Source organism: Myotis nattereri (genome assembly GCF_964212035.1).
Source record: "Myotis nattereri genome assembly, chromosome: 1".
Lineage (NCBI taxonomy): Eukaryota > Metazoa > Chordata > Mammalia > Chiroptera > Vespertilionidae > Myotis > Myotis nattereri.
In genome coordinates, this window is record NC_138075.1 from 132,120,302 (window position 1) to 132,147,394 (window position 27,093).

Below are 27,093 nucleotides of genomic sequence, written 5' to 3' on the forward strand. Positions count from 1 at the left end.
GATTGCTTAAATGGGGGGGGGGAGCCTTTTTCAGCAGGAGGAGATGCTCTTAGCAGACAAAAACACATAATCCCTATATCTGGACTGATAGCCAGCCATATGCACTATACTGCCAAAGCAGTCCCAGATTAGGTTCTGATTGGTAGGTTTCTATGCCAGTTAGCATCAAAAGCTCCGCCTTCTAGGCAGCCATTGGCTCCTGGCACTTCACCCAGATTTGGTTCTGAGTGGTCGGTTTCTATGCCAGTCAGAGTCTCTGGGCCTATCTCTAGACCTTATCAAACAGGCGGGGCTGATCAGCAGCCCCCGAGGAGGCCCAAGAGAAACAGAGGCGGGGCTACTGGAGAAGCCGGGAGAAAAAGAGAGAGGCAACGGCTAATCAACAGCTGCGATGGAGGCTGCGGATTAGACCCAGCCTCTCTCTCTGCAGGCCTCTGTCTGGGCCTGATCCACAGCCCCCTTGGCAGTCAGTGCTGGGTCGCTGAGCCAGCACTGACTTCCAGTGTTTGGTTGAGCCTGCAGTCATTACGGACCCTGGCTCTTTATATATATAGATGCTTCTCTGGTTAAATTATAGATTTTTTTTTCCATCTGAATATACTTTCATTAAGTCATATTTTTCCCCCAATAGTTCCTAAAGCTATATGTTTCTTGCTAAATAATCACAATAAGATATTACTGAATCTTTGATTTAGAATTACTTGCTGAATTTGAGATATGGCCAGCAAAATGCCTCTCTCCTTAACCAATACTAATGGAATGAATGATGAATACATTTTTGTAGAATGAATAACTAAATGAATAAGTTCATTAACACACTGTGGCAATACTCTGTTGAGAAGTTTCACAGTCTATAAGGTATTTTCTTTCCCACCCTTCCTTAGCTTACTGATGTCCTCATTAATGAAATTCTCCACGGAGCGGATGGCACCAGCATCAAGTGTGGTGTTATTGGAGAAATTGGTTGCTCCTGGCCTCTGACTGAGAGCGAGAGGAAGGTACTTCACGCAACTGCTCATGCCCAGGCTCAGCTTGGCTGTCCTGTTATCATTCATCCTGGAAAGAACCCAAGTGCACCCTTTCAGATTATCCGAATATTACAAGAAGTAGGTATGGACATCTCCAAAACAGTTATGTCGCATCTTGATAGGTAAGCAAATTATGTACAAACTAGAGGACCAATGCACGAAATTCGTGCAAGGGGTTCGGCCCTCACAGCCCTGGCTGCCTCGGCCAGCCCTCGAAGCCTGTGCTAGCCCTCAAAGCCCCTCCCAGCCCTGGCCAGCCCCCACAGTCCCAGCTTTGTCTGGAAGGTCGTCCAGACAGTATAATTAGCATATTAGCTCTTTATTATATAGGATTAGTTCAAACCTCCAGATGATTATGGATGATTAGATGTGTAGGGGACAGCAAAGTAGCTGACTATATGAGCAGATGTTGTCTGGAGTTAATCTTGTGAATAAGCCTAACAGTGTTGCAAAGGCTACACATTAGCCTTTAGATTGAATTGATTAAGGAATTAACACTGTATAAGTGTATTAATACATTACAGTTACTTCTAAATTGGGTACATCTTGGGTATGAGGATGTGTTTTTCATTATTTCTGGAAAACCTAAGCCCTTGTATTTTCACATATTGCTTCATCCATATTTTCTTTATATTTACATCATAAATTCCAAGTTGATATATGTAGGATCTAATTACCTGTCCTCCATGTCTCAATATCTTCTCCATATTTCCATTTATTTTCATCTTTGCACTGTAATTTCTTCAATTCTATCTTCCTATTTCTACTTCTCTCTCCATTGAAAGTGATCTGTTGCTTAGACTATCAATTTGCTTTACTAGTATAATACTAAGAACTATAGTTTCTCTTTATTTCTTTTCAAATCTGTGTGGTTAATTTTGACACATGTTTTCCCCTTCAACATGTTTTCAACTCAAGTGTTAAAAAATATTGTGCATACAATGTTTACCTTATAATTAATAAATCTAATTTCTATTTTCTTTTTTACTCTAACTTTTTAGTTTGTTAATTCTTCTGGCTCTTGTTCATATGAGGTTATTTCCTTGAATTTAAAAAATGTTTTGTGGTCTTTAGATTCCTTGAAAATTATTATGAGTCTTGGGTTGAGTAGTGCCCCCTATATTTTGTTTTGTTTTGTTTGTTTCTTATAGGTAGTTAGGGGGTACTTCTAACCTAGTATACTTTATTTATTTTTTAATGCTTTATTGTTTAAAGTATTACATATAGTATTACATATGCCTTCTTTTTCCTCCATTGACCTCTCCCCAGCCACCCCTACCCCCCAGCATATGCCCTCACCTCCCTAGTATCTGTGTCCATTGGTTATGCTTATATGCAGGCATACAAGTCCTTTGGTTGATCTATTACCTCCCCCTCCCCACCTTCCCTCTGAAGTTTGATGGTCTGCTCAATGCTTCTCTGTCTCTGGATCTATTTTTGTTCATCAGTTTATGTTGTTCACTATATTCCACAAATGAGTGAGATCATGTGATAATTATCTTTCTTTGATTGACTTATTTCACTTAGCATAGTGCTCTCCAGGTCCACCCATGCTGTTGCAAATGGTTAGAGTTCTTTCTTTTTTACAGCAGTGTACTATTCCATTGTGTAGATGTACCACTGTTTTTTAATCCACTCATCTGCTGATGGGCACTTAGGCTGTTTCCAAATCTTAGCTATGGTAAATTGTGCTGCTATGAACATAGGGGTGCATATGTCCTTTCTGATTGGTGTTTCTGGTTTCTTGGGAGATATTCCTAGAAATGAGATTACTGGGTCAAACTTTAAACTAAATTTTTAAAAAATTGTATAACTTGTGGTAAAATGTGTATAACATAAAGTTTAGCATCTTAAACATTTTAAAATATGTTTTTATTGATTTTAGAGAGAGAGATAGGGAAAGGGAGAGATAGAAACCTCGATGAGAGAGGAACATCAACATGGATCCACTGCCTCTGGCATGCCCTTGGCTGGGAATAGAGCCCTCACCCCAGGCATGTGCCCTGACCAGAAATGGAACCCATGACCTCTCCATGCATGGGGCAACGCTCAACCACTGAGCCACACCAGCCAGGCACCATCTTAAACATTTTGAAGCATGAAGTTCAGTTGTGTTAAGTACATTCACATTTTTATGCAACCAATCTCCAGAATTATTTTTTATCTTGCAAACTGAAACTCTATACTCATTAAACAACAATTCCCCATTCCCTCTACCCCAGACCCATGGCAACCACCTGTCTCTCTTTATGAATTTGACTGCTCTAGGTACCTTATACAGTAGAATAATACAGTACTTGTCTTTTTGTGACTTTTGAAACTAAACTTTTGATTTGAAGGGTTTAGAACATAGGTGTTATGGATTCTGGCCCCTAAATTCAGTGAGTGCAGGCTTGTGGTTATGGATTCTCAGAGGAGACTTTTTTTCAACCTGCCTCCCTTTCACCAGAAGACAAGGTTAAAATGACATACTCTCCAAAGACTCCCTCTGGGGGCCAGTTTTTAACTAGTCCATCCACATGGGTGTTGCTTTTGGATGAGAGGAATGCTGCCTGTATGTGCTGGCTGAGGCTCTCCTGCCCCCACTGGCCCTGGCTCTGTATCATGGGCCCATTAGGATCCCCCAGGATGGTGATAGTTTTGGGTTTCCCCTTACTGCTCATTTTTCCTGCTCCCTTGTTTCTGCACCCCAAGCACGTCCTTTATTTTCCCACCATCTGAACCAAGCATTTAAAAATATGTTTTTCCTCCCTTTCATTGTATGCAGTATTTTACTTGTACTATCCTGGAAGGTTTTCTGTGAATGTTTAGTCTGCCAGACTGCCTGAAACTGCTTCCCAGTGATTATTATGGAAGAAGCTTGCTAGCGCTGTTTATAGATAGACTTATAGGTAAGTTAGAAAATTATGCTTGACACTAATAGAAAATAAGGTTTCATTGGAAATTATGAAACAATCTTAACTCCTAGCATAGTAGAACTTCCTTGCTCATAGAATCAAACCATATACCTACAGCTGCTCTGTGTCACTGAGCCCCAGTCCACACTGGTTTTTACAGCCCGTAGTTCTTACTTCCCGTTGGCTCATAAAATCAATATAAAAACATTATATCTGTATACTCCTTGTTCATTAAATCAAAGAACATATATACATATACATATACATATATGTATATGCACATTTATATGTATTTTCTTTTAAACAACAAAGTTACATTATCTGATTCTCACTGGCTGCCATTTCAGTGCCTCCCTCTAGAATGGCTCAGGATGGGATGGAGAAATTGATCTGAAATCAGACAAACTCTGAGCATCCTAGAAAATCCTGAGGCCATTTCTAGAACAGCCACCCCTTCTGGGTCTATATTAGGGAATTTTCAAGTTCCAGTGCCTGGCAAATACATATATATATAGAAGGACGAACATTTCAGAGGAGAGGCAACCAGGGGAAATAGCTTTAGAAAAAGTAGCGCATTTGGAAAAACAAATTGAATAAAGTAACAGAAAAAAATAATCAGGGAGGCAGATGCAGGCACCTTTAGCTCTTTGATGTGACTGTTCCCAGCAAGACCGTGGCCAGGCTGAGGCCTGACTAGGTCAGCCTTTCACAGACTCTCTGGGGTCTGCTGGGCGGCACACACAATCTGATCTTCACTGAAAGGGCAAGGGCGTGTATAATGGGGACAAATCACAAAAGGGCATGTATTGCATGCAACAAAATGCACAGACAGCACACAAAAAGAAACGCATCCTGAAAACAAGGCCTCCAGGGAGAAAAAGAAACAAAAACACAACACACCCAGAAAATCACTCTGTTTCTCCCACCGTGTTTCTCAGGCATAAAGGAGAAGGTTCTGAACCCACAGGCTGCTGTGATTGTGACGTAACAAGTCCAGGCGCTGGCTAGCCCCGCGGCCCCTTTAGCACACTGGGCTTTCCAGTGGGACGCTCAGCTTTGACTGTTTATAAGACCGTTCATTTATCCCCTTCAGGTAGGATTTTTGTCATTTAAAAATATGCAATAAAATATTCCAGGATGGCCACATTGCATTGAAGCAATTAAATGTTTTTGAAAATATATAGATCTTCACTAGCATTCATGCATAAGGCATTTCACCTTAAAATACATGCACACACACTTACACACACACACACACACACACACACACACACCAACAGCAGCAACAACAGACTGCTGTATGCCTGGCCAAAAGGAGCATTTGGGACCTTGAGAGGGAAGAGTTAATGAATGGCCATCACCTTAGGACACCTCTGAACCACATGGTTGTCATGTGACCATTTGTGACCTGCTTAAGGTCATTTACCTGGAGATAACAGCCTGACAAGATAAATCTGCTTCTGTGTCCAGGCCCTCCCCTAGCCATCTGTTCTCCTTAAGAAATATGGGCCTCTGGAAGTGCCCGTGGATGGCTGTGAATGTAACCCAGGGAAACTCAGAGGGGGCTGCCCTTGACAGTCACAGCCACCCAAAGTCAACATTTATTGGAAAATAACACCAGCATTTCTATTCCTGTTTGGGCTTTTCATCCACAAAGACTTTATGCCTTTTAGTCATTTATTATAATTCTACTACCTGTTAAAACCTGAGCCACATTTCCAGGTGGCACGGAATCACAGCACTGCTTCTGTCCCTGGTCTAACAGGCTATATGTGAGCAAGGGAGACCCCCCAGAGAGTCTTTTTGGGATTCATCCTTAATGTGCGAAGGAAGTTCTGTCCTTAATGTGCGAGAGTAGCTGTAGGTATTTTTATCTCAGCATAGTTCTTTCATTACCCAGGAAAGCTGGGTAAAGCAACATGACTAGAAGGTATTTGGGTACTAACTATTTACCAATTACATTTTTTCTTTCTTTTTTTTCTTTATTGATTAAAGTATTACATACAAATTCATGCACCTTGAAAGGAAATGTGGTAGGCACAGGGGCAGGTCTCAGCCTCCCCTTCGCACCACTGCCCAGCCCCTACTGCCATGGCCCCGGTCCCCATGGTCCCCTGTCTGCCAGCAGCCCCGCTCATGCCACTGCCGCCGCTCCCAGAGTGATTGAGGCCGGCACCAGCAGCAGATGCAAGCACTGGGTGAGACCGCAGCACACGGGAGCAAAGATTTTCTGTAACCATCAGAGGCTCACCCTGATGACAGTGACCGGCACCCCGCCTTGGTCTGGCACCCCTGCTCACCTGCTCCACCATCCCGCTGTTGCCGACTCCTGCCATGTTCCACACACAGCCCTTGGTGGTCAGCACATGTCATAGTGAACGGTTGTTCAGTTGTTCGGTTGTTTCAGTTGTTTCGGTTGTTCTGCCGCCATTTAGTCTATTTGTATATTAGCCTTTTATTATATAGGACTAGAGGCCCGGTGCACAAAAATTTGTGCACTCGGTGGGGAGGGAGGGTTCCCTCAGCCCAGCCTGTGCCCTCTCGCAGTCTGGGACCCCTCAGGGGATGACCACCTGCTGGCTTAGGCCCGCTCCCCTGGGGATTGGGCCTAAGATGGCAATCAGATATCCCTTTGGCAGCCTGGCAGCCCTCGGGGGATGTCCACTTTCCAGCGGGGAGCAGGCCTAAACTGCAGTCGGACATCCTTAGCGCTGCTGAGGAGACGGGAGAGGCTCCCAACACCACCGCTGTACTGGCAGCCATCAGCCTGGCTTGTGGCTGAGCAGAGCTCCTCCCATGTGAGAGCGCCCTGACCATCAGAGGGCAGCTCCTGCATTGAGCATCTGCCCCCTCATGGTCAGTGTGTGTCATAGTGCCCAGTCATTCCCAGTCCTTCTGCTGTTAGGGTCAGTTTGCATATTACCCATTTACTATATAGGATAGAGGCCTGGTGCATGGGTGTGGGCCGGCTGGTTTGCCCTGAATGGTGTCCCGGATCAGGTTGGGGGTCCCGCTTGGGTGCCTGGCCAGCCTGGGTGAGGGGATGATGGCTGTTTTCAGCTGGTCACACCCCCTTCAAGGTGGGGGTCCCCACTGGGGTGCCTGGCCAGCCTGGATGAGGGGATGATGGCTGTTTGCAGCGGGTCACACCCTCTTCAGAGTGGGGGTCCCCACTGGGGTGCCTGGCCAGCCTGGATGAGGGGATGATGGCTGTTTCCAGCTGGTCACACCCCCTTCATGGTGGGGGTCCACACTGCGGTGCCTGGCCAGTCTGGGTGAGGGGCTGAGGGCCGTTTTCAGGTGACTGAAGCTCCCAACCTCTCCTTTTTTTCTTATTCTGGGATTTATTTACCTTCTATGGCTGTCACTGGAGCTGAGAGCCGGCTTTAGCTCTGAGGCTCAGCTCCAGCTCTGAGACCTCAGCTGCTGAAAGCAGGTATCTGGTTTGTTTGGCTTCTATAATTGAAACACTGTTGCCACTCCAGCTCCGCTGGCTGGCTGAAAGCATGGAATTTGTTTAGCTTCTATATTTGCAACATTATTTCTTAGAGTGCAAGCTCAGAGCCCAGCAGCGGCAGGCGGGGAACCTTGGCTTCCTCCTTCACTGGAGCAAGCAAGCCTCCTGTTCGCTTCAGCTGCCATCTTGGTTGGCAGTTAATTTGCATATCTTGCTGATTAGCCAGTGGGAAGGGTAGCGAAGTTACGGTTAATTACCACGTTTCTCTATTATTAGATAGGATGTGTCCTTATCCCCCCATTGCTCCCTCACCCCCCCCCCCCGACTCATACCCTTAGCTCCCTGGTGTCTGTGTCCATTGGTTAGGTTTATATGCATGCATACAAGTCCTTTGGTTGATCTCTCACCTTTACCCCCACCCTCCCTACCTTCCCTCTGGGGTTTGACAGTCTGACCAATGCTTCTCTGTCTTTGTATCTGTTTTTTGTTCATCAGTTTATGTTGTTCATTATATTCCACAAATGAGTGAGATCATGTGAGACTTATCTTTCTCCGACTGGCTTATTTCACTTAGCATAATGCTCTCCAGGTCCATCCATGCTGTTGCAAATGGTAAGTATTTCCTTCTTTTTTATAGCAGTGTAGTATTCCATGGTGTAGATGTACCACAGTTTTTTAATCCACTCATCTACTGATGGGCACTTAGGCTGTTTCCAAATCTTAGCTATTGTAAATTGTGCTGCTATGAACATAGGGGTGAATATATCATTTTGAGCTCTGGTGAAGGCACCTGATAGGTGGTGTGCCTCACTCTTTTTTCTACTTGGTTCCCTATTTAACACATCAAAGGGCCTTGATGGAAATCCAGGGCCTAGAGTTTGAGGAGGAACACAATGATAATTAAGTTCAGGAAAATACCACATCTTCTGTCTTTGAAAATTGCTCCCTGTGGAAGGTTGAAGAATTTGACCCAAAGGTTTCTGACAGAGGCAAAGGGAAGACACAGACCATGGGCTAACAACACATTTTATTCTCTTTAACCCTAATTATCTATGCAAATCTACCCAGCACTTTAAAGAATAAAATTTTGAAACATTTTTTCATGCTCTTAATTAGATGGAGTAGAATATTCCTTCCTTTCTTTCTTCCTTCCTTCGTTCCCTCCTTCACTCCTTCCTCCCCTCCTTCCCTCCTTTTCTTCTTCCTTCTTCCCTTCCTTCTTCTCACAAATATTCATTGAATTCCTAATTATTGTAAACTAGACACTGGGAGGTAGCAGGGAGCAAGACCCATTCTCTGCCTTCAAAATTTTTTATTTAATTATAATGATGGTGACTCTTAACCTTAAGGTTATCTTTGAAAAGCCATAAAAAATGACTATCTGGTATCCTTGGAACTGTACACTTTTAATTTCTATGAATGCTAGTGAAATAATATTAAATTATTCTAAAACAAATATTTGACAAACTTAATTGAGCAAAACATTTTTATTATCTAAATAGTATGGTAGCACTTACTTAAAAAACACACAATAAGAATGTTATGCACCTGAAATGGTGTAAAGATTTAGAATCCTGTCTGTACAGTGCTGTATTTCTTAACAGTTTATTATTAGGATTGTGTATATGCACACGTTATGTGCACAATGTATAGTATTCAGTGAAGGAAGTGAGTGTGCATTATATAGTATGTACATTGTACATATTAAGTACAGTAAAGACAACTTACCTACTCATATTGACTCAGATCTAACCACAGAATGAGAACTTAACTCAGGCAATAATGCAGAGAGGGACCTGAAAAGCAAGTGAATTTTTTTCAAAGAAAATATTTGCTAATACCACTTCTCTTTTCCCATTTACCAATGTCCCCTGGCGTTTCATCTGCTATTACTATGGCAGATGATAGGAACATATAAAAAATAGATGTCTTACATGGCATGGCTACTTGTATATGTACTTGGGTATGATATAACTAAATTTCACATAAAAACCTACACTGGTTTGTAGAGTACTCACTGACATAGAAACACACACCTTGAATACATTTCAGGTTGAAATCACAAGATGACATCGGCAGCAGCTATGCTTTCGTTAATACAATGTCTGATCTATGTCTTCACGGGGCAATGAGAAATAGGGGTGCTGGGGTCACGATGCATATGTCTAGCTCTGACACCAGAACTTATTTGCTGTGTAACACTGAGGTCACTTAATCCTCCCAATCTTTTGCTCATGTGTCAAAAGGAGTTAAGAAAAATTATTTTTAACCTTTTAAGTATGCAAATTGCCCCCATTATTGTTTATCTTGGACTTCCTTTCAAGACAGGACCTATTTAAAAAGAAAATCCAGAGAAATGTGTGAGAAACGTATATGTAGCAACACTTTACAATGTATATAAAAGTGCCGAATAAAATGCAATTAAGTTATGCTTGTAATTGCTATTTGTTCAATATCCCAAATTGCTCTCTTTAACAGAGACATTTGGGCAGAGCAGCCCACTGTCAGGGCCAACACATGCACTGGTCATGCATTCTCTCCAGTACGTTATACCCACCAAACCCTTCCCTAGTAATTTTTTTTCTTCTAAAGCAGTTTTTTACAACTCTGACACCATTCCCATGAAATGTGACATTTTAACAAATAGGATTGCCATGTCTATGAGATTTATCTTCATTCTCCTCAATAGCATCATTCCTTGAACTGTGTATCGCCTTATATGAAAAACACAGCCTCTTTTGTGCTATGTGGCAGCTGGAAAGTTCATATGGTTAAAAGCTCTTTCTAGGGTGTGTAACCCACAAAATGTATTTTAAAATTAAGTTTTAATTACATTTCACAATTCAGAGCCAACTTGTAATTTTAGTCTAATCCAGACATGGATTTCTCTCCCATCTGTCCCTTTTGCTTAAGCCTGCACTTAAGTCATCATATTGAAGGTGTGACATCATTCCTCCCTATGATGTCATTAAACATGGCTGTTTGGTATGGGCCCACACAGTCAGAGAAATGAATAGTGTGGTGGAAACATGCTTGTTCAAATAGGGGTAAAGGGAAATAAATACATGGCAATCTGAATTATTTTCCATTGTTTTTCATTCCCAATTATTCTCTAATATTGAAAAGACTGTTCCATGAAAGTAATGCCTTGACACAAAAAGAATCCTATGAAAAAGAAGAATGAATCTTTAAAGTTCCTACATAAATGGGGAGAAACTAGAGTATAATGTGAATGCACAGTCTAAATGAGGGTATGAAGTTTGTGTGAAGCCAAAGTTTCTGTTAATTTTTCATTGAAGTAACACATTTTACTGTCTAACCATAAATGATATTTAGGCCACCATTAAAAACGTATATCACTTTATTTAGTAGTTTCTATTTTGACATTAAAATAAATTATTTAAAATTTATCAATTAAGAAATTTTCCGTATTTTATAATCAAGATGGAATTGCCATTAGCAGTATAAGAATATACATAAGTAGGGTTTTAGAATTATATTAACATTTCATTTATTAGATTATAGGAATTTATATATTAATTTATTTTAGACATGATATAAATATTTTAAAATTCATTTTAGTTTATTACATGAATAGTTCTAGGTGCTTTTGAGTGGTTGTTGAAAAACTCATGAAATAACAAAGAATCCCACATAACACTATCTGTACAAACATCCATTGTTTTTTGTTTTTGTTTTTTGTTTTTGGGTTTTTTTGAACCTCTCATGCTGCCTAGCTCTACATGGAGATTAGTCAGCCCACCAACCAGGGTGAACTCTTATTTTTTAAAAAATATATTTTATTGATTTTAGAGAGAAAGGGAGAGGGAGAGAGATATAGAAACATCAATGATGAGAGAGAATCATTGATCGGCTGCCTCCTGCATGTCCCCCACTGGGGATCAAGCCCACAACCCAGGCATGTGCCCTTGGCCGGAATCGAACCTGGGACCCTTCAGCCCTCAGGCCAACACTCTATCCATCGAGCCAAACCAGCTAGGGCAACATCCATTGGTTTTAAATTGAGGAATTCAGTGGGGAGAGGTGGAAATAATTTTTATAATAATAAGCGATTCAACATTGTTTTTAAGAAATCAGTTATATATAAGCATCCATTTATTATTACATTTGTATGCCAGTTTAAAAATTATTTAGTCAAGTTCATAAATTTTAGCACTGAATGTATTCTGTGCTTCTACCTGCGTCAGGCCCTGAGCTAGTCTGGTCTCAAATAGAGTTGCCCTCCTGCTCGCCTTCTAGGCCCAGGAACTCACAGATTGGCCTGGCCGATGAATTACAAGGTCACAGGGCAGTACAGTGAAGCACACTAGAGAGGGGTAGGAACACCTGGGTTCTCGATCGCTTAAAAGATTCTAGCTTTAGTTCATTCATTTATGCGATAATGTTAATATGCAGCATAATTACTTCACCAGTTCATTATGAATTTCAGAACATGCTCCTCTCATATTCTTGGTGGCATTTAAGGACGTCAATATCTAATCAACTCCCCAAGACAGGCTCTGATTCTTCTCCAGCACTGTCACAATGGCAACAGTGCCTCATCGCTTACTCTTTCTCTTCCTTGTCCTATTCTGATTAATGACATTATTCACTCAGATGTCAGCTTAGATTCCTCCCTCCCTCCCCTGGATCCACATGTGATCAGACCTATCTACCTCCTATCCATCCTCTGTTGTTAATTCATGTCCTTGTTTGTCACCTAAACTATTGTAATAGTCTCCAAACAGGAATCACTTCCTTAGCCTTGCTCCCTGATCTAGCCTCCACACTGCCACCATTTTGATGTGTCCAAATGCAAATCTGATGCTTTCCTCGGCCCTGACTTACAACTCTTCAATGGTTTCCCTTCACCTGCAGCGCAATAGACAAAGCCTTGGTCATCTGGCCTCCACCCATCCCTCCACCTCATTTCCCACCATCTCTAGAACAGATATGGAATTTGGGCTAAAGCTACACTGACCATGACCTTGAGTGTGCTCTACTGATTGTCCTTAATGCTTCTCACACAAGCTAGTCCCTGAGCTGGGTATACCCCATTCTTCCTATCAACTTGGCAGAATCCTTCTTCAAAATGCAACCCAAGAGAGGTTTTCTTCTCTACAAAGCTTTTCCTGACAAACCAAGCAGTGTTCACTATCTCCTTCTTTGTGCCAGCCCAGTTCCTAGCAGTACTTTTGCTCTTACACTCAGTATGGTCTGTAAAGTTATTATTTGTGTCCATGTCTCTTTTCCCTAATAGACACTGAACTTCTTAAAGGATGGGACTGTGTGTTATTTGTCTTTGTTTTCCTATCTCATATCTCATAGTAAAAAGATGATCAACAATTTCTTACTAGAAGGATGAATGGGTGAATGCTTCTTTTCTTATGTACTTTAGCTCTGATAATTACATCCTTATCTTCAAGAATAAAAAGTTTGTGTTTTCTGTTTGTTTTGCCTCTCCAGTTTTCTTCTGCTATTGTCCATCCCTCACCCAACACCGGAACCCCACCAACTTTTATCTGAATAGTCTTCTTCAAAACTCAACTCAAATGAGTTACTCCTTTAATTATTCTTTTGTAATACTTTGTATTTATTTGCACAATAAAAAGTTTTCAACACATTTAATTGTAATTATTAGTTTAAATATCTATCGGTTTCCTTAGACTTCAAGTTCCTTAAGACAGTGCCACACATTCCTTATGTGTATCTGTAGCTCAGAGGCTGGCACAGGTGGGTGATAGTACAACTAGATATTTGGTGAATTAATTCCTGAAGGTGTGCCTGAATGTATGAAATAAAATAATATATTTGAAAGTTCTTTCAAACTGTAAAGCCCAAGACAAATGGTAGGCATTATTATCATCTTGATCACACCCATGAATCACATCCTTTCCTCTGCTGCTTAGTTCTTTCTGTCTAGGTAGTCGGCAGACCCTTGTCTATATTATCACTTCACACACACTTCCTGGCTCCCATTCAGAGTGCATTTGACATTACACTAAACCCCTCAGCACTTGGATAAGATCTAGAAGACTATAAAGAGGTAATAAAAAGAGAATCAACTGTCCTGCCTTTTAGTCAACTTTATTTTTTGAAGTATATTTTTATCAATTTCAGAGAAGAGAGAGGGAGAGAGAGATAGAAACATCGACGATGAGAGGGAATCATTGATTAGCTGCCTCCTGCACCCCTCCCCCAGTCCCTCACACACACACACACACACACACACACACACACACACACACACTGGGGATCAAGCCTGCAACCCAGGCATGTGCCCTGACCAAGAATCGAACCATGACCTCCTGGTTCATAGGTCGCAACACTCAACCACTGAGCCACAACTGGCCAGGCAACTTTAAAACTCTGATAAATGATAACCATATTCTGAAAACAAAGATAGGCAAATCACTTTAGATACCATTTTCTTAGTTAATGGCAATATGTTTGTCATAAATTTATGCCTGTTCCTTATATAGACAGAATTTGTTTATTAGTTGAAGAGCAAAAGTATAAAACATGCAACAGAAGAAATAATATAATATGAATGACAACAACAAATATTTGATACAAAAATCTCATCTTCCTCCTGGAAAGTCCCAGGATATTGTGCAAATGACATTGCAATCACACCATGCACCTTGGAGAAGGGACTTTGTCTAGTATATTAAAGAGCTCTTCTGCATCTTACAATCACCTCACTGACTGTTTAGGGCAAGAGGTGAAAAATACCTAAAGACGGGGGAAAATTGAAATAAGAAAGAATATAATTATTCATGGGTAGGCTAATATGGAATGAGCAGAAACTGGCTGAGGTTGACACCTACACTTATGTAAGAAGAGCTTTGAGATCATTTATGTCTGGGAGGGGCAAGACCTCTGTTTAATCCTTATATGAAAGACGTCAAGTAGAGTACATTTTCCCATGATACCATACTGACATCTGGGGTCAATCCTTTCTCCAAATGAAAAAAATAAAAAGTCACTTGCATAAATGCAACTTCAGTAGCACCTTGACAGTCCTGGGAAGTCATCCAACTGAGTGTCAATTTAATGTGGTTAAGTCACCTTGTTAGACATTCATGATGTGGGATGCTCCCAGATGTCTCTGTGATGGGGTGGATTTCTCAATAGGTAAGTGCTGGTGAGAAGGAAGGGAGCTGCTGTTGATGGGTGCTCTCGTCACAGAAAGGGCAGCAAGATCTAACAGCATGGCTTATGAAGACAAACGCAATCTGGATTTCTTCACAACTCCTCAACTTTTCTGAGACTTAGTTTCTTTATCTGTAAGATGAGGATAATCATACCTTCGTCATATAGTGTTTGTAAAGATTGAATGAGATAGGGCTGCTAAATACCTGATAATGACTAAGTGTTTATTATCCCTGCTTCACCAAATTCTCCCATCCTACTCATCATTAACATCTAATACTAAATTCTTTTTTTTTTCAGGACTTTCCTATGAAAAATATGCATGAGCACTAACACTATTTTCCCCCATGGGTTTTACACTTCAGTAAGGAGAATTTCAATGAATTCATTTCTTAATTTCTACATACTAATGTTCAGTTATCCAGAGGGTGTTTTATCATTACATATCAATAAAAAATAATTTATATATTTATGTATATGTACTTATATATCCTAGATTTTTAAAAAATGTTTTTACTGATTTTTAGAGAAAGCGGAAGAGAGAGAGAGAGAAACATCAATGTGAAAGCAGAATATGGATCAGCTGCCTTATATATGCCCTCTACTGGGGATCAAGCCAACAACCCAGGCATGTGCCTTGACTGGGACCAGAACTGGCAATCTTTTGGTGCATGGGATTACACCCAATCAAATGAGCCACACTAGCCAAGGCTATCCTGGATTTTTAATGACAGCAAATTTTCTGCCTCCTTTTGTTTTGTTCTGTTTTGTTTTGTTTCTGTTTTCTGAAAATGTTTTTTTTAATTAATAAATCGTTATTGTTCAGATTATTACAGATGTTCCTCTTTTTTTCTCCCATAGCTCCCCTCCACCCGGTTCCCACCCCACCCTCTGCCTTTACCTCCCCACCCCCACTGTCCTCATCCATAGGTGTAAGATTTTTGTCCAGTCTCTTCCCGCACCCCCCACACCTCCTTCCCCCCAAGAATTGTCAGTCCACTCCCTTTCTATGCCCCTGTTTCTATTATATTCACCAGTTTATTCTGACTTAATTTTTAGGTTCACTTATTGATAGATACTTATTTGTTGACATTTTGTTGTTCATAATTTTTATCTTTACCTTTTTCTTCTTCTTCTTAAAGAATATCCTTCAGCATTTCATATAATCCTGGTTTGGTGGTGATGAACTCCTTTAGCTTTTTCTTGTCTGTGAAGCTCTTTATCTGACCTTCAATTCTACATGATAGCTTTGCTGGGTAGAGTAATCTTGGTTGTAGGTTCTTGCTGTTCATCACTTTGAATATTTCTTGCCACTCCCTTCTGGCCTGCATGGTTTCTGTTGAGAAAGCAGCTGACGGTCTTATGGGTACTCCCTTGTATGTAACTAACTGTTTTTCTCTTGATGTTTTTAAGATTCTCTTTTTGTCTTTTGCCCTTGGCATTTTAATTATGATGTGTCTTGGTGTGGTCCTCTTTGGATTCCTCTCATTTGGGGTTCTCTTCACTTCCTGGACTTATAAGTCTATTTCTTTCATCAGATAGGGGAAGTTTTCTGTCATGATTTCTTCCTATAGGCTTTCAGTACCTTGCTGTCTCTTTTCTTCTGGCACCCTGATAATTCAGATGTTGGTACGTTTGAAGTTGTCCCAGGGGCTCCTTACACTATCTTCATATTTTTGGATTCTTTTTTCATTTTGCTTTTCCAGATGGGTGTTTTTTGCTTCTTCGTATTTCAAATCTTTGACTTGATTCTTGGGATCCTCTAGTCTGCTGTTGGATCTCTGTATATTATTTTTAATTTCAGTCAGTGTATGTTTAATTTCTGACTGGTCCTTTTCCATTTATTTGGTATTCTCATTAAGATCCTTGAAGGTCTCACTAAGTTCCTCGGAGGTTCATAGAATGTTCTTGAGTAGCCTTATAACTATGGTTTTGAATTCTATGTCCTCCATTAGTTTGCTTTCCTCCATTTCTTTCATTTGTGACATGTTTCTTTGTCTCCACATTTTGGGCTGACTGCGAGGACCTGCTGTGTCTACAGTGGAAGAACTGCTGTGCTGGAGACACCCTTATGGGGTAGGACTTGCTTCAGTGGGGCTTTGGTGCTCACTGAGTCTGCTTCTTGAGTGTGTACCTTCTGGATGTGAGGAGTTGAAATCTGGTATCTGGCCAGGGGTACCCTGGCTCCTGGATCTCCAAGTCAACCACTGTGTGAGTCCACCCAGCAGGAGCTACAGCGATATCAGCAGATTTCTCCTCTTTGTTTGGGGTTTGGAAGTTTTGGATCTCTCTGACCCAGCTGCAGTTTGTTAGGTTATGCTGTAAAAGTGCAGGTGATTCCTTTGTGCTGCTGGGCAAAGCTTGGATGGGTATGTAAACTGAGTGGAGCGGGATCTCAGAGAATCACCAGGGCGGAGCAAACAGCCATAACTGTCGTCAGCAGTCTCCAGGACTCCTCGCGTCTCCACAACTCCGCATCTCTGAGTCCCCGAGTCCCACGCCCCCACAGCAACAATGATCCCTGCGAGCAGCTCTACGAGAAAGCCATCCTCGCTTTCCTACCCGCTGCAAGACAGTCCAGCTTCTCCTTGTAGGATTCTGGGACTCCAGAGTCTCACTGTAAATGAGTTCAGTGCATTCGAGAGCTTGTATCCCCTTCTAATTGAAAAAAACAGTGCACCCAGCTGCCTCGTGCACGTCTCTGTACCTCTGTTCTTGGCACCTCTGCACTGCCTACCCGGCCTCAATGCGCTTTTTTCTTTCCTTCTAGTTGTAGAACTTCCACTCGGCCAGCTTTCCCGTGGTTCTGGATGATAGCTGCTTTGTTTTATAGTTGTAGTTTTAATATTGTTGTGGGGGGCAGCACGTACAGGTTTATACCTTATGACACCATCTTGGTTCTTGCCTCCTTTTTAACTACATTTTCCTAATGTCCAAAATACCAGCTTAAATGCTTCTCTTCTAAGGAAATCTTCTCCCCTATACATGGCTATAAAAATTTTAAATGTGCCCTGACCGGTTTGGCTCAGTGGATAGAGCATCAGGCTATGGACTGGTTCGATTCTGGTCAAGGACATGTACCTTGGTTGCGGGCACAACCCCCGTGGGGAGTATGCAAGGAGGCAGCTGATTGATGTATCTCTCTCATCGATGTTTTTAATTCTCTATCCCTCTCCCTCCTCTCTATTAAAAATCAATAAGATATATTAAGAAAAAAATTTAAATTTTTTACCAAGGGACCATTTCCCTCAAAAATCATAACTCCTTTCTATATGCTGTTATACAGGATAAAAATGCCCAGGGGTTACTCTTAAAACTTACATGTGTAGATGAATTTTATTGAACATGTTGGTCTTCTTCTAGAAAAGTATCTCTACCTGTGGTGATATTCTTCAGATAATATCTATAATATAAATAGCAATTATCTATAATAATAAAAGCATAATATGCAAATCAACCGAATGACCAAACAGCATAAAAACCATCCAGACGACCTTCCAGACAACCATGCTGTGACACGCACTGGCACCAGGCCAGCCAAGGCAGGTGCAATGCGATTGGTCAGGGGGGCCCCACCATTGCCCCATGATCACCCTGCAGAGGGAGGCCCAGGCCACCCTCTTTAGGGCGATCGATGTGGGGGGGGGGCCTCCGTGATCAATTGCCCCAAAGAGGGAGGCCCAGGTTACCTGGCTGGCAGCACTGGGGCGGGTGAGCAGGGCCTCCCTCTGCTGGGCGATCAATCGTGGATCCCTGTGATCAATCGCCCCACAAAGGGAGGCCCAGTCCACTGGCCAGTGATGTTGTGGCAGGTATGTCGGGCCGGCCAGCGATCGCCCTGCAGAGGGAGGCCCAGGCCAGCCAAGCGATTGCACCCCATGCCTGTCACCTGCAGAGGAAGGCAACTAATGGTGGGGGGAGCATCGCCACATAGATGGCAAGCAGTGGCAGCAGTGGGGGTAGGGACAGCTGCCAGCAGCCAGGGGAAGGAAAGCCCCAATAGGCCCTGATCGCCGGTCAGGCATAGGGACCCTACCCAAGGGGTCCCAGATTGCAAGAGGGTGCAGGCCAGGCTGAGGACACACCCTCTCCCATGCATGAATTTTGTGCACCGGGCCTCTAGCATATATATAATTTGCATCTGAAGATGTTGATACCTATATTCCCCACTCCTCTCTTAAATGAGGCTGTTGTAAGACAACATCTGAAGAGATCAGGTGAGGCCTCATGGGCCACCCCAATTTTTTCTCTGATGGAAATGGCAAGCCATTGGTGGGTTCTGAGCAGAGGAGAGACCTGATCTGACTTGGATGTGGAGACAGACTTTGGTTGCTGTATTTGAATTGACTGCAGTAGAAATAGCAGAGGTAGAAATAAGGGGAGCAGTGAGACTCTACTACAGAGATCCTACAAGAGATGATGGTGATTCGGACCAGGAAGGAGCAGGGACATGGCAACCTGTCTGGATTCTGGTCATATTTTGAAAGTAGTTGAGTCAAAAGTCTACCCTAATGGATTAGATGTAGAATATAAAAGAAACCAAGCAGTCAGGATAATCATAAGATTTTTTGGCCTGAGCAACTGGATGGATGGAGTTACCATCCACTGAGATAGGAAAAGATGTTAGAGCAGCTAGTTTAGGGTGGTAGATGAGGCATTTAGTTGAAGACATGTTAAACTTGAGCTGTCTATTGGACATCCACATGGACATGACAAGCAGGCAATTAGACATGCAAGTCTGAACTTTAGGAGAAAGATGGACCCTTAATATATGCCCCTTAATATTTGTAAAAGGCCCAGAGCAATATCAGGTTACTAGTAAGAAAGTAAACAGTGGTCATGATTAATATAGTTCCTTCTCCTTTTTTGACCATGGCATTTGAATTGCCTGAAGTAACTGCAATGGTCAAATCCTGTTATAAATAGTTACTCTCTGAACTTGCAATTAAGTATTGCCATAAAGCAATCTTCTTACTTTTGGGGTTTCTCACCCTCTTTAATGGTAAATTCCCCATTTTTCAAGTGCAAATGAGGTTACTGTGGGGAAGGAATTGAATCCATACTAATAATAGAGGAATATGCAAATTGCCCAGGATGCCATCATGTAATGATCAATCAGGAGAGGGGCAAGGCCATGGCAGAGAGCTCTCAGCACACCTGCACCAGGGGTCTGAAGGGTGCGGAGAGGAAGGGAGAACAGATAGGCAGTTAGGGGGATCAGGCTAGGAGGGGAGAGCAGATAGGCAGTTAGGGGGATCAGGCTAGGAGGGGAGAGCAGATAGGCAGTTAGGGGGATAAGGCCAGCAGGGGAGAGCAGTTAAGACTATTAGGCCGGCAGGGGAGCATTTAGGGCATCATGCAGGCAGGCAGGTGAGCAGTTAGGAGCCAGTGGTTATGGATTGCGAGAGGGATCCCGGATTGGAGAGGGTACAGGCTGGGCTGAGGGACCCCCTCCTACAACCGCCCCCCCCCCATGCACAAGTTTTGTGCACTGGGCCTCTAGTTTAAAAATAAAAATTACAGCATATGATGTACACAGACAATCAATGCAATTTTGGAAAATGTCCTTTGAGTACAGAATATTTAGCCATAGGAGAAATAATATTATAAGTATGACAGTTAAGAGAGTAGATTCTAACTTTGAAATTAATTTATACTTCAGCATATCACCTTGAATATCTAATATGTTAAGTCCCAGTTTCCTCATCTGTAAAATTGAGACCTGAAAGAATTGTGAAGAATATTGAATTAGATAAATACAAAGCACTTAGCACAATGCTAGACCAGTACTTTCTTATAATTCCCAGCTATGATGGTGATGATGATCAGCGACTTTACTTTTTATTTACAATTGAATCTAAGACTAAAGATTTTTCTATGGTTTTTTATTTACTATGGACTTTTCATTGAATATGTTTCTCAATATACCACTTAAAATTTAGAAAAGTTACTCTCAAGACATTATGCCAGTAAAAGGAAAAAGGTATTAGGAGTAGAAGTCAGAGTCTGATCCAACCTGTTATTGGCACTTCCATTCTCTTCTCGACTCCAACCTGCCCTCCCTGCCCTCACCCCAGTACCTTGCCCATATTGCTAATGCACAAACCGAATGAATTGACTCAAAAGGAAAAATACTAAACTTATCTCTTCCCCCTTATGTTATTTTAATTGTGTATATTTTTGTGTATAAGCATAGTTCTTTGAGGGGGAAACAAAATGCTTACTATAAAAAAACACATATCCTTTTAGTCTGGTAACTTTGGAAGCAAAAGATGGTTTCCATATTAAGAAGATGGAAAAGGAGTAGTTTTAATAGAAGAAAGCACAGAACTAATGCACGTTTTAGAATATGCCTAAAACAACACTGTGAACTCTAAGTTATGCTAAGTTGGTGAATAGGATAAATAGAAGCCAGCTCCAATGTGATTGCTCAGAATGAAAGTCAATAGTGAACTCCCAGAAAGCATCTCAGCACAGCAGAAACTCCTGCACCCGTGACACACGGAGGCTTAATTGGTCCTCCGATGGTTTGGAAGAAAGGCTTTGAAAATACTTCTGACCTCTTAGAAGAGATTTATAGACATATAATAGAGCTTTAATCCTTGCATCCTGGTATTGCCAAAGTAAAAGTATATTGGTGTATATCCAATCCTAATCAGACATTGATTATCTGACATCCCAACTCTTCTCCAGGCCAATCCTGGATCCCAGTCATTCTTTTTCTAGACCCTCAATTACCTTTACACAATGTCTAATGGGGTATATCCCCCCCCCCCACCTCATTAGTTCCATATTCATTGTATTTTGATAGAATTTTTTTCCTTCCTTCTTATTTCTCTGTGTTTGAATTTCTATCATGTTTTGGGGGGCCTAACTTAATGCATCCCTTTTTACTTGTTATAATATAAATTTCTTAAGATCATTTACTCTTGCTCCAGACTACTCCTCTGATGGTTTACTGTACTTACCTTGCATTTTTCTCCTTTTCCATTAATTTCATAGTTTTGCAACAGAAACTAGTGATATTATTACTAAGTTCTCTATTGAATTAGAAGATACCCATGAAAATCACCCTAAAGTAATAAGTTGTATTTTAAAAGTAAGCACACAAAAGCTTAAATATATATAGAGTATTGCACCTTTTAAGGAAGTTTTAATCATATTCACATAAGCTTTGAAATTAATTTTAGAACCAGGTAATGATCTTAACAAGAAGCTAATCCTCTTATTGTACCTTAGCTTCAGGTTTTCCCCAGATTAGTATCACTCACATAATGCATGGCACCTTGTGCCAAATTTCTTGCAATAGTTTCCACAATTCACAGCAGTCAGGAAGGATTTTCAAACGTATATGGATCATATCCTGAAGACAATTCTATAGGAGAATTACAAAATTGGTTTTGAGTCGCCCTGGCCAGGTGGCTCAGTCTGTTGGAGCATTGCTCCATACACCAAAAAAATTGCAGATTTGATCCCAGGTCGGCAAACATACAGGAGACAACCAATTGATGTTTCTCTCTCATTTCAATGTTTTATTTTTTTTCACCCCCTGCCCCTGTCATCTCTCTCTAGAATCAATAAAAAACACATCCTCAGGTGAGGATTAAAAAATAATAAAATAAAGTAAATAATAAAAAAAACAAAATTGTGTTTTTAAGTATTGGCAACATAATTAAAATGTCCACCGTTCCCCAGTACTTTAAAAGGTAAAAGTCCCTTTTGGATGGGTAAATCTTTTATTTCTGCTAATAAACTGAACTTACTATTTTATAGTCACTTCATAGAAGCCAATTCAAAAGTTCAGTTACTTAAACTATGTTTCAGTACATAATGTGCTTGAAACTTTTAATCTGTATATGTGGAAAATAGGCTCTTGTTAATAACAATATGTCTGTCTTATTGTCTCTAGGACTATACTTGATAAGAAGGAACTACTGGAGTTTGCTCAACTTGGCTGTTACTTGGAATATGATCTCTTTGGTAATGAACTCCTTCATTACCAATTGAACCCGGATATTGACATGCCCGATGATAATAAAAGAATTAGAAGGTAAATATGGTTAAATCTCTCATAACGTTCCTTTTTTATTTTCATATCTGGGTGGGTATTAGCAAAGATTCGGAAATCAGGAAACAAGAAGAACCAGAGACTTGCAGAGAAAAATATCCCAAGGCTGTTTCAGGGAGAAAAATCTCTATATATTACTGCAAGGAGAAAATGAGTCATCCTAAGTAGGCAAAAGCTTAACAGAGCCTTCCACAGTCAGTGCAGATGGGCAGCTGACAAGAAACAGATAACACTCAACACCTGCCATGACAATAAGAGAATAAACCATGTTTTCCTGTTTTTATCTCTCCTGAAGTAGGATGTTTCTTTCCCAGGTTGAACACACTCAAGTCATAACCTCATACAATATCTTTTTAAATGCTTTCTTAAAAGTAGTCACTAAAGAGCTGGCTGCAACTTAAATGCTATGATGTCTAAAGACTAAACAGCATATAAAATCTAACCTTTCAAAATGGTCTAACATGCAGTGAAAGCAAAGACCTGTACACGTGGAAAATTTTGAGAGTCAAGAATGAATGGCTAACCTGGTTTATCTTAGTTACATGGTGATGTGAACACTGAATGCAGCAAGTTGGGGAACCTGAAAGAAGAGATAGATTTGAGATTGAAAAGGATGACTTTTGTTTGGGAATATCTACGTGCTGCTATCCAGAGGGGCCCTTGCATAAGAGTGTAAATCTCAGGCTAGAAATTTGAACTGAGGCATAAATATAGACATCATTGGATTGTATGCAATAGTTGGAAGTGTGGGGATGAATAAGATCACTCAGAGAAGAGAATGAGGACAGAGCCCTGGGGGACACACACGTTTAAGGGATGGACTCAGGAACAGACACTCAAGGACAGGCTGAGAAGTTTTCAAAGTGATAAGAATATCAGGAAAATGCGTTATTATGGAAGTTGGTGGAGAAGAATGCTGAAAGCAGAAGGGCTTGAATACGTGTAATAGGTGGCAGATATCAAGTGAGATAAAGACTGAAAAGTATCCACTGGATTTCAGTCAGGAAGTTCTCATTTCACAAATAGTAAGTGCAGTCTTGTTAGAAAAGGCTTGAGGAATAAGCAGGAGGTGAGGAAGGGAGAGGATGTAGGGGTTACTCTTTCAAGAAGCTTGGTACTAAAGGGAAGCAGATGTGTAGGGGTAAAACTTGAAGAAAAGACGGATCAAAGAAAGGTTTAGTTAGGAGTTGAACAGTGTTGATGTAGCTGAGAGTGAGAGCAGAGAGACAGAGAGAATGAATCCAGGGAGGTAAGTAGTGCCTGTTCTACAGGGTTGTTATAGAATATATATGAAATAAAGTATACAACATTTTTAGGTGCATGTCTGGAGCAGAATATGGAACTGGTCAATTAATGTTCATTTAAAAATCTGGAGAGAGAAGAGATACAAAGAAAGGCTCCTAAGGAGACAAATAGATGGGATCTGAGAGGCAAATAAAAAGTTGGTTAAAATGAGGTTTACCTTATCCACTGAAATGAGGGGATGCAAGTAATGGGGTGAATACAAATAAATCTTGGTGAGAGGAACAGGAAACTGAGAACATATGGCCTCCTATGGTCTCTAGTGTGCCCATGACAGTCATCTTCCGAGAAAGAAGGAGTGGATTCTGGGCAGAACCCTGAAGAAGAGGATGTAGGCTGGGGATAGATGTCAAGTGAATGAGAGGGATATGGCTAGGGACAACATGTGTGCGAGACCCAGGTGAGGCTAGAGATCAGGACTGCATGACCGGATATTGGCACCAATGCACACATGATTTAGTGATTATTTTTTAAAAATATGTTTTGTAGTTTGATAGTGGAACCAGAGAAGCTTTCTGAGTTGAAGCAAAACAAACCAAAAAACATGAGCAATTAGAAAGATTGAGGGTTGGGATTCTATCTAAAAAATGGGAATAAGGGAGGGGTTGAGATGTGGGTCGTGAGGTCCAACTTGAAGGAAAGAGAGAAGTGGGTAGATACATAGCAAGGGCAGATAACCGGAAGCTTTAATGAAGTGGGTGAATACATTTAGTAGGAGAGGGTGAGTGAAAACTAGAAAGATGTAACTGATGGCCAGAGCGAGAAACTGAAGATTTAGATTTCAGAGAGGAAGTCGTTCTCCATGATGACAAGGACCAGACTATGGTTCCAAGTGTAGAAAACTGGTTAGAATGGAAGTAAGCAAAACTGGAGTAGAGATGTGATGTCCAGAAACTGTGAGGTTCAAAGAACAATAGTAAACATGCACACTGGGGTTGAGGGGAAGATCTTGAGCCAGTGGCCACAGTTGGGACAGGCTTAGCTTCTTCCCCCTGGGCAGTCGACCTTTCTATCTGTACACCTTTCTGCTGCCCCCATGTATCAGCACTCTTCCTTGATGACCTCATTCAGAGTAAAATATGCTTCAAGTTTAGCATCACCAGAGAGAGCTGGTTGGTCAGGGTTATGTAGTTACGTAGGGGCTCAGCTCTACATAAGTGAGCGGCTTGGGGTCCTGACCAGTGAAGAAACGTCTTTTTTTACTACTCAAACTAATTCTTTGATAAACAGATTTTTTGTTTAATTTTTGTTTATATTGTTTTAATGTTTTTAATTTACTAGCCCAGGAACATTATTCAATACTGGCAAACAGGTTTCCCTATGCCCTACTAGATCATGCCATACTCAGGTGAATATTCTCTGACATTTAAAATAGGGTGGCATGGTAGGTCTTTATCATCTTTCATGTTTTCAAAACCATGATTTCCTGATGAATATCCTCAGCACACATTTTACAAATCATCTTGGAAATAGGAAGTTAGCTCTGAGTACCTGCCTCCTTTTTGGCAGTGAGGTATATCTTTTGCACCCTTATGTCTTCCTTGAGGCTCCTAGGCCTTCTGGAATATGACAGGAGATCTGCAGAGGGGGATCTATGAAGGAGATGTGGGGAAGGATGACCAACAGCTCTCCCACTCACTATGCCTTCTTAGCATATTTAATATCCTTTCAGCTATTAAATAGAAAACAAGGACTTAATTTTGTCAACTTTCATTGTGCCAAATGTAAACATTCTAGATGTATAAAATACATCAAAAATTATATACACGGAGTGGCCAGATTATTATGACCACCTGACATTTGTAGGCAAATTAGCTATAATTTCGCGCTGAAGTTGCTAGAGGACCAGACCATTATAAATAGGGAAGCAGGTTGTTTACTACAACAGTAGAAGTGATTTTTTTCTGAAGATATGGGAAAACAATGTGATTTAACAGCCTTTGAACGTGGGACGGATATATATATATATATATATATATATATATATATATATACATACACACACACACTAGAGGCCCGGTGCACAAAAATTTGTGCACTTGGGGGGGGGGGTCCCTCAGCCCAGCCTGTGCCCTCTCGCAGTCTGGGACCCCTCAGGGGATGACCACCTGCTGGCTTAGGCCTGCTCCCCAGGGGATTGGCCCTAAGCTGGCAATCAGACATCCCTCTGGCAGCCCGGGAGCCCTTGGGGGATGTCCACTTGCCAGCTGGGAGTAGGCCTAAGCTGCAGTCGGACATTCTTAGCGCTGCTGAGGAGGCAGGAGAGGCTCCCACCACCACCACTGTACTGGCAGCCATCAGCCTGCCTTGTGGCTGAGCAGAGCTCCCCCTGTGGGAGCGCACTGACCACCAGGGGGCAGATCCTGCATTAAGCATCTGCCCCCTGGTGGTCAGTGTGTGTCATAGTGCCCAGTCATTCCCAGTCGTTCTGCTGTTAGGGTCAATTTGCATATTACCCTTTTATTATATAGGATAGAGGCCTGGTGCACAGGTGGGGGCCGGCTGATTTTCCCTGAAGGGTGTCCCAGATCAGGGTGGGGGTCCTGCTGGGGTGCCTGACCAGTCTGGGTGAGGGGCTGAGGGCCATTTTCAGGCTGGCCAAGCCCCCCTGGCAACGGAAGCTCTCAGCCTCTCCTTTTTTTCTTTTTCTTTTTTATTCTGGGATTTATTTACCTTCTATAATTGAAACTTCGTAGACTTGAGAGGAGCTCAGAGCCAGCCAGGGCAGGCGGGAAGGAAGCTTGGCTTCCTCCATCACCAAGGGAAACCCAAGCCTCCTGCTCGCTCCAGCTCCATGGCCACGGCCAGCTGAAAGCAGGTATCTGGGGTTTATTTATCTTCTATAATTGAAACTTTGTTGCCTTGAGTGGAGCTCAGAGCCGCAGTGGCAGGCAGGAAGCTTGGCCTCCTCCATCATTAGGGCAACCAAGCCTCCTGCTTGCTCCAGCTCCTTGGCTGCCGGCCACCATCTTGGTTGGGTTAATTTGCATATAGTCGCTCTGATTGGCTGGTTGGCATGGCTTAAGGCATAGCGAAGGTACGGTCAATTTGCATGTTTGTCTTTTATTAGTGTGTATATATATATGTGTATATATATATATATATAGTGTGTGTGTGTGTGTATTGTGTTTATGTATCTCTATGTATATGTGTGTGTATGTAGACTTAATCTCCCTCAAATTAAAA

The 27,093-nt window shown here is 41.7% G+C and overlaps 1 protein-coding gene across 1 annotated transcript in view; it reads left to right on the forward strand.

Annotated features, from left to right (window-relative positions):
* The window catches only part of PTER (phosphotriesterase related), a 72,561-nt gene that overhangs the window by 41,535 nt on the left and 3,933 nt on the right, over window positions 1-27,093 (forward strand). Inside the window, exons 3-4 of the mRNA XM_081102142.1 lie at window positions 885-1,150; window positions 22,447-22,587. Coding sequence (XP_080958268.1) covers window positions 885-1,150; window positions 22,447-22,587 — 407 coding nt within the window. The remainder of the gene's footprint in view (window positions 1-884; window positions 1,151-22,446; window positions 22,588-27,093) is intronic.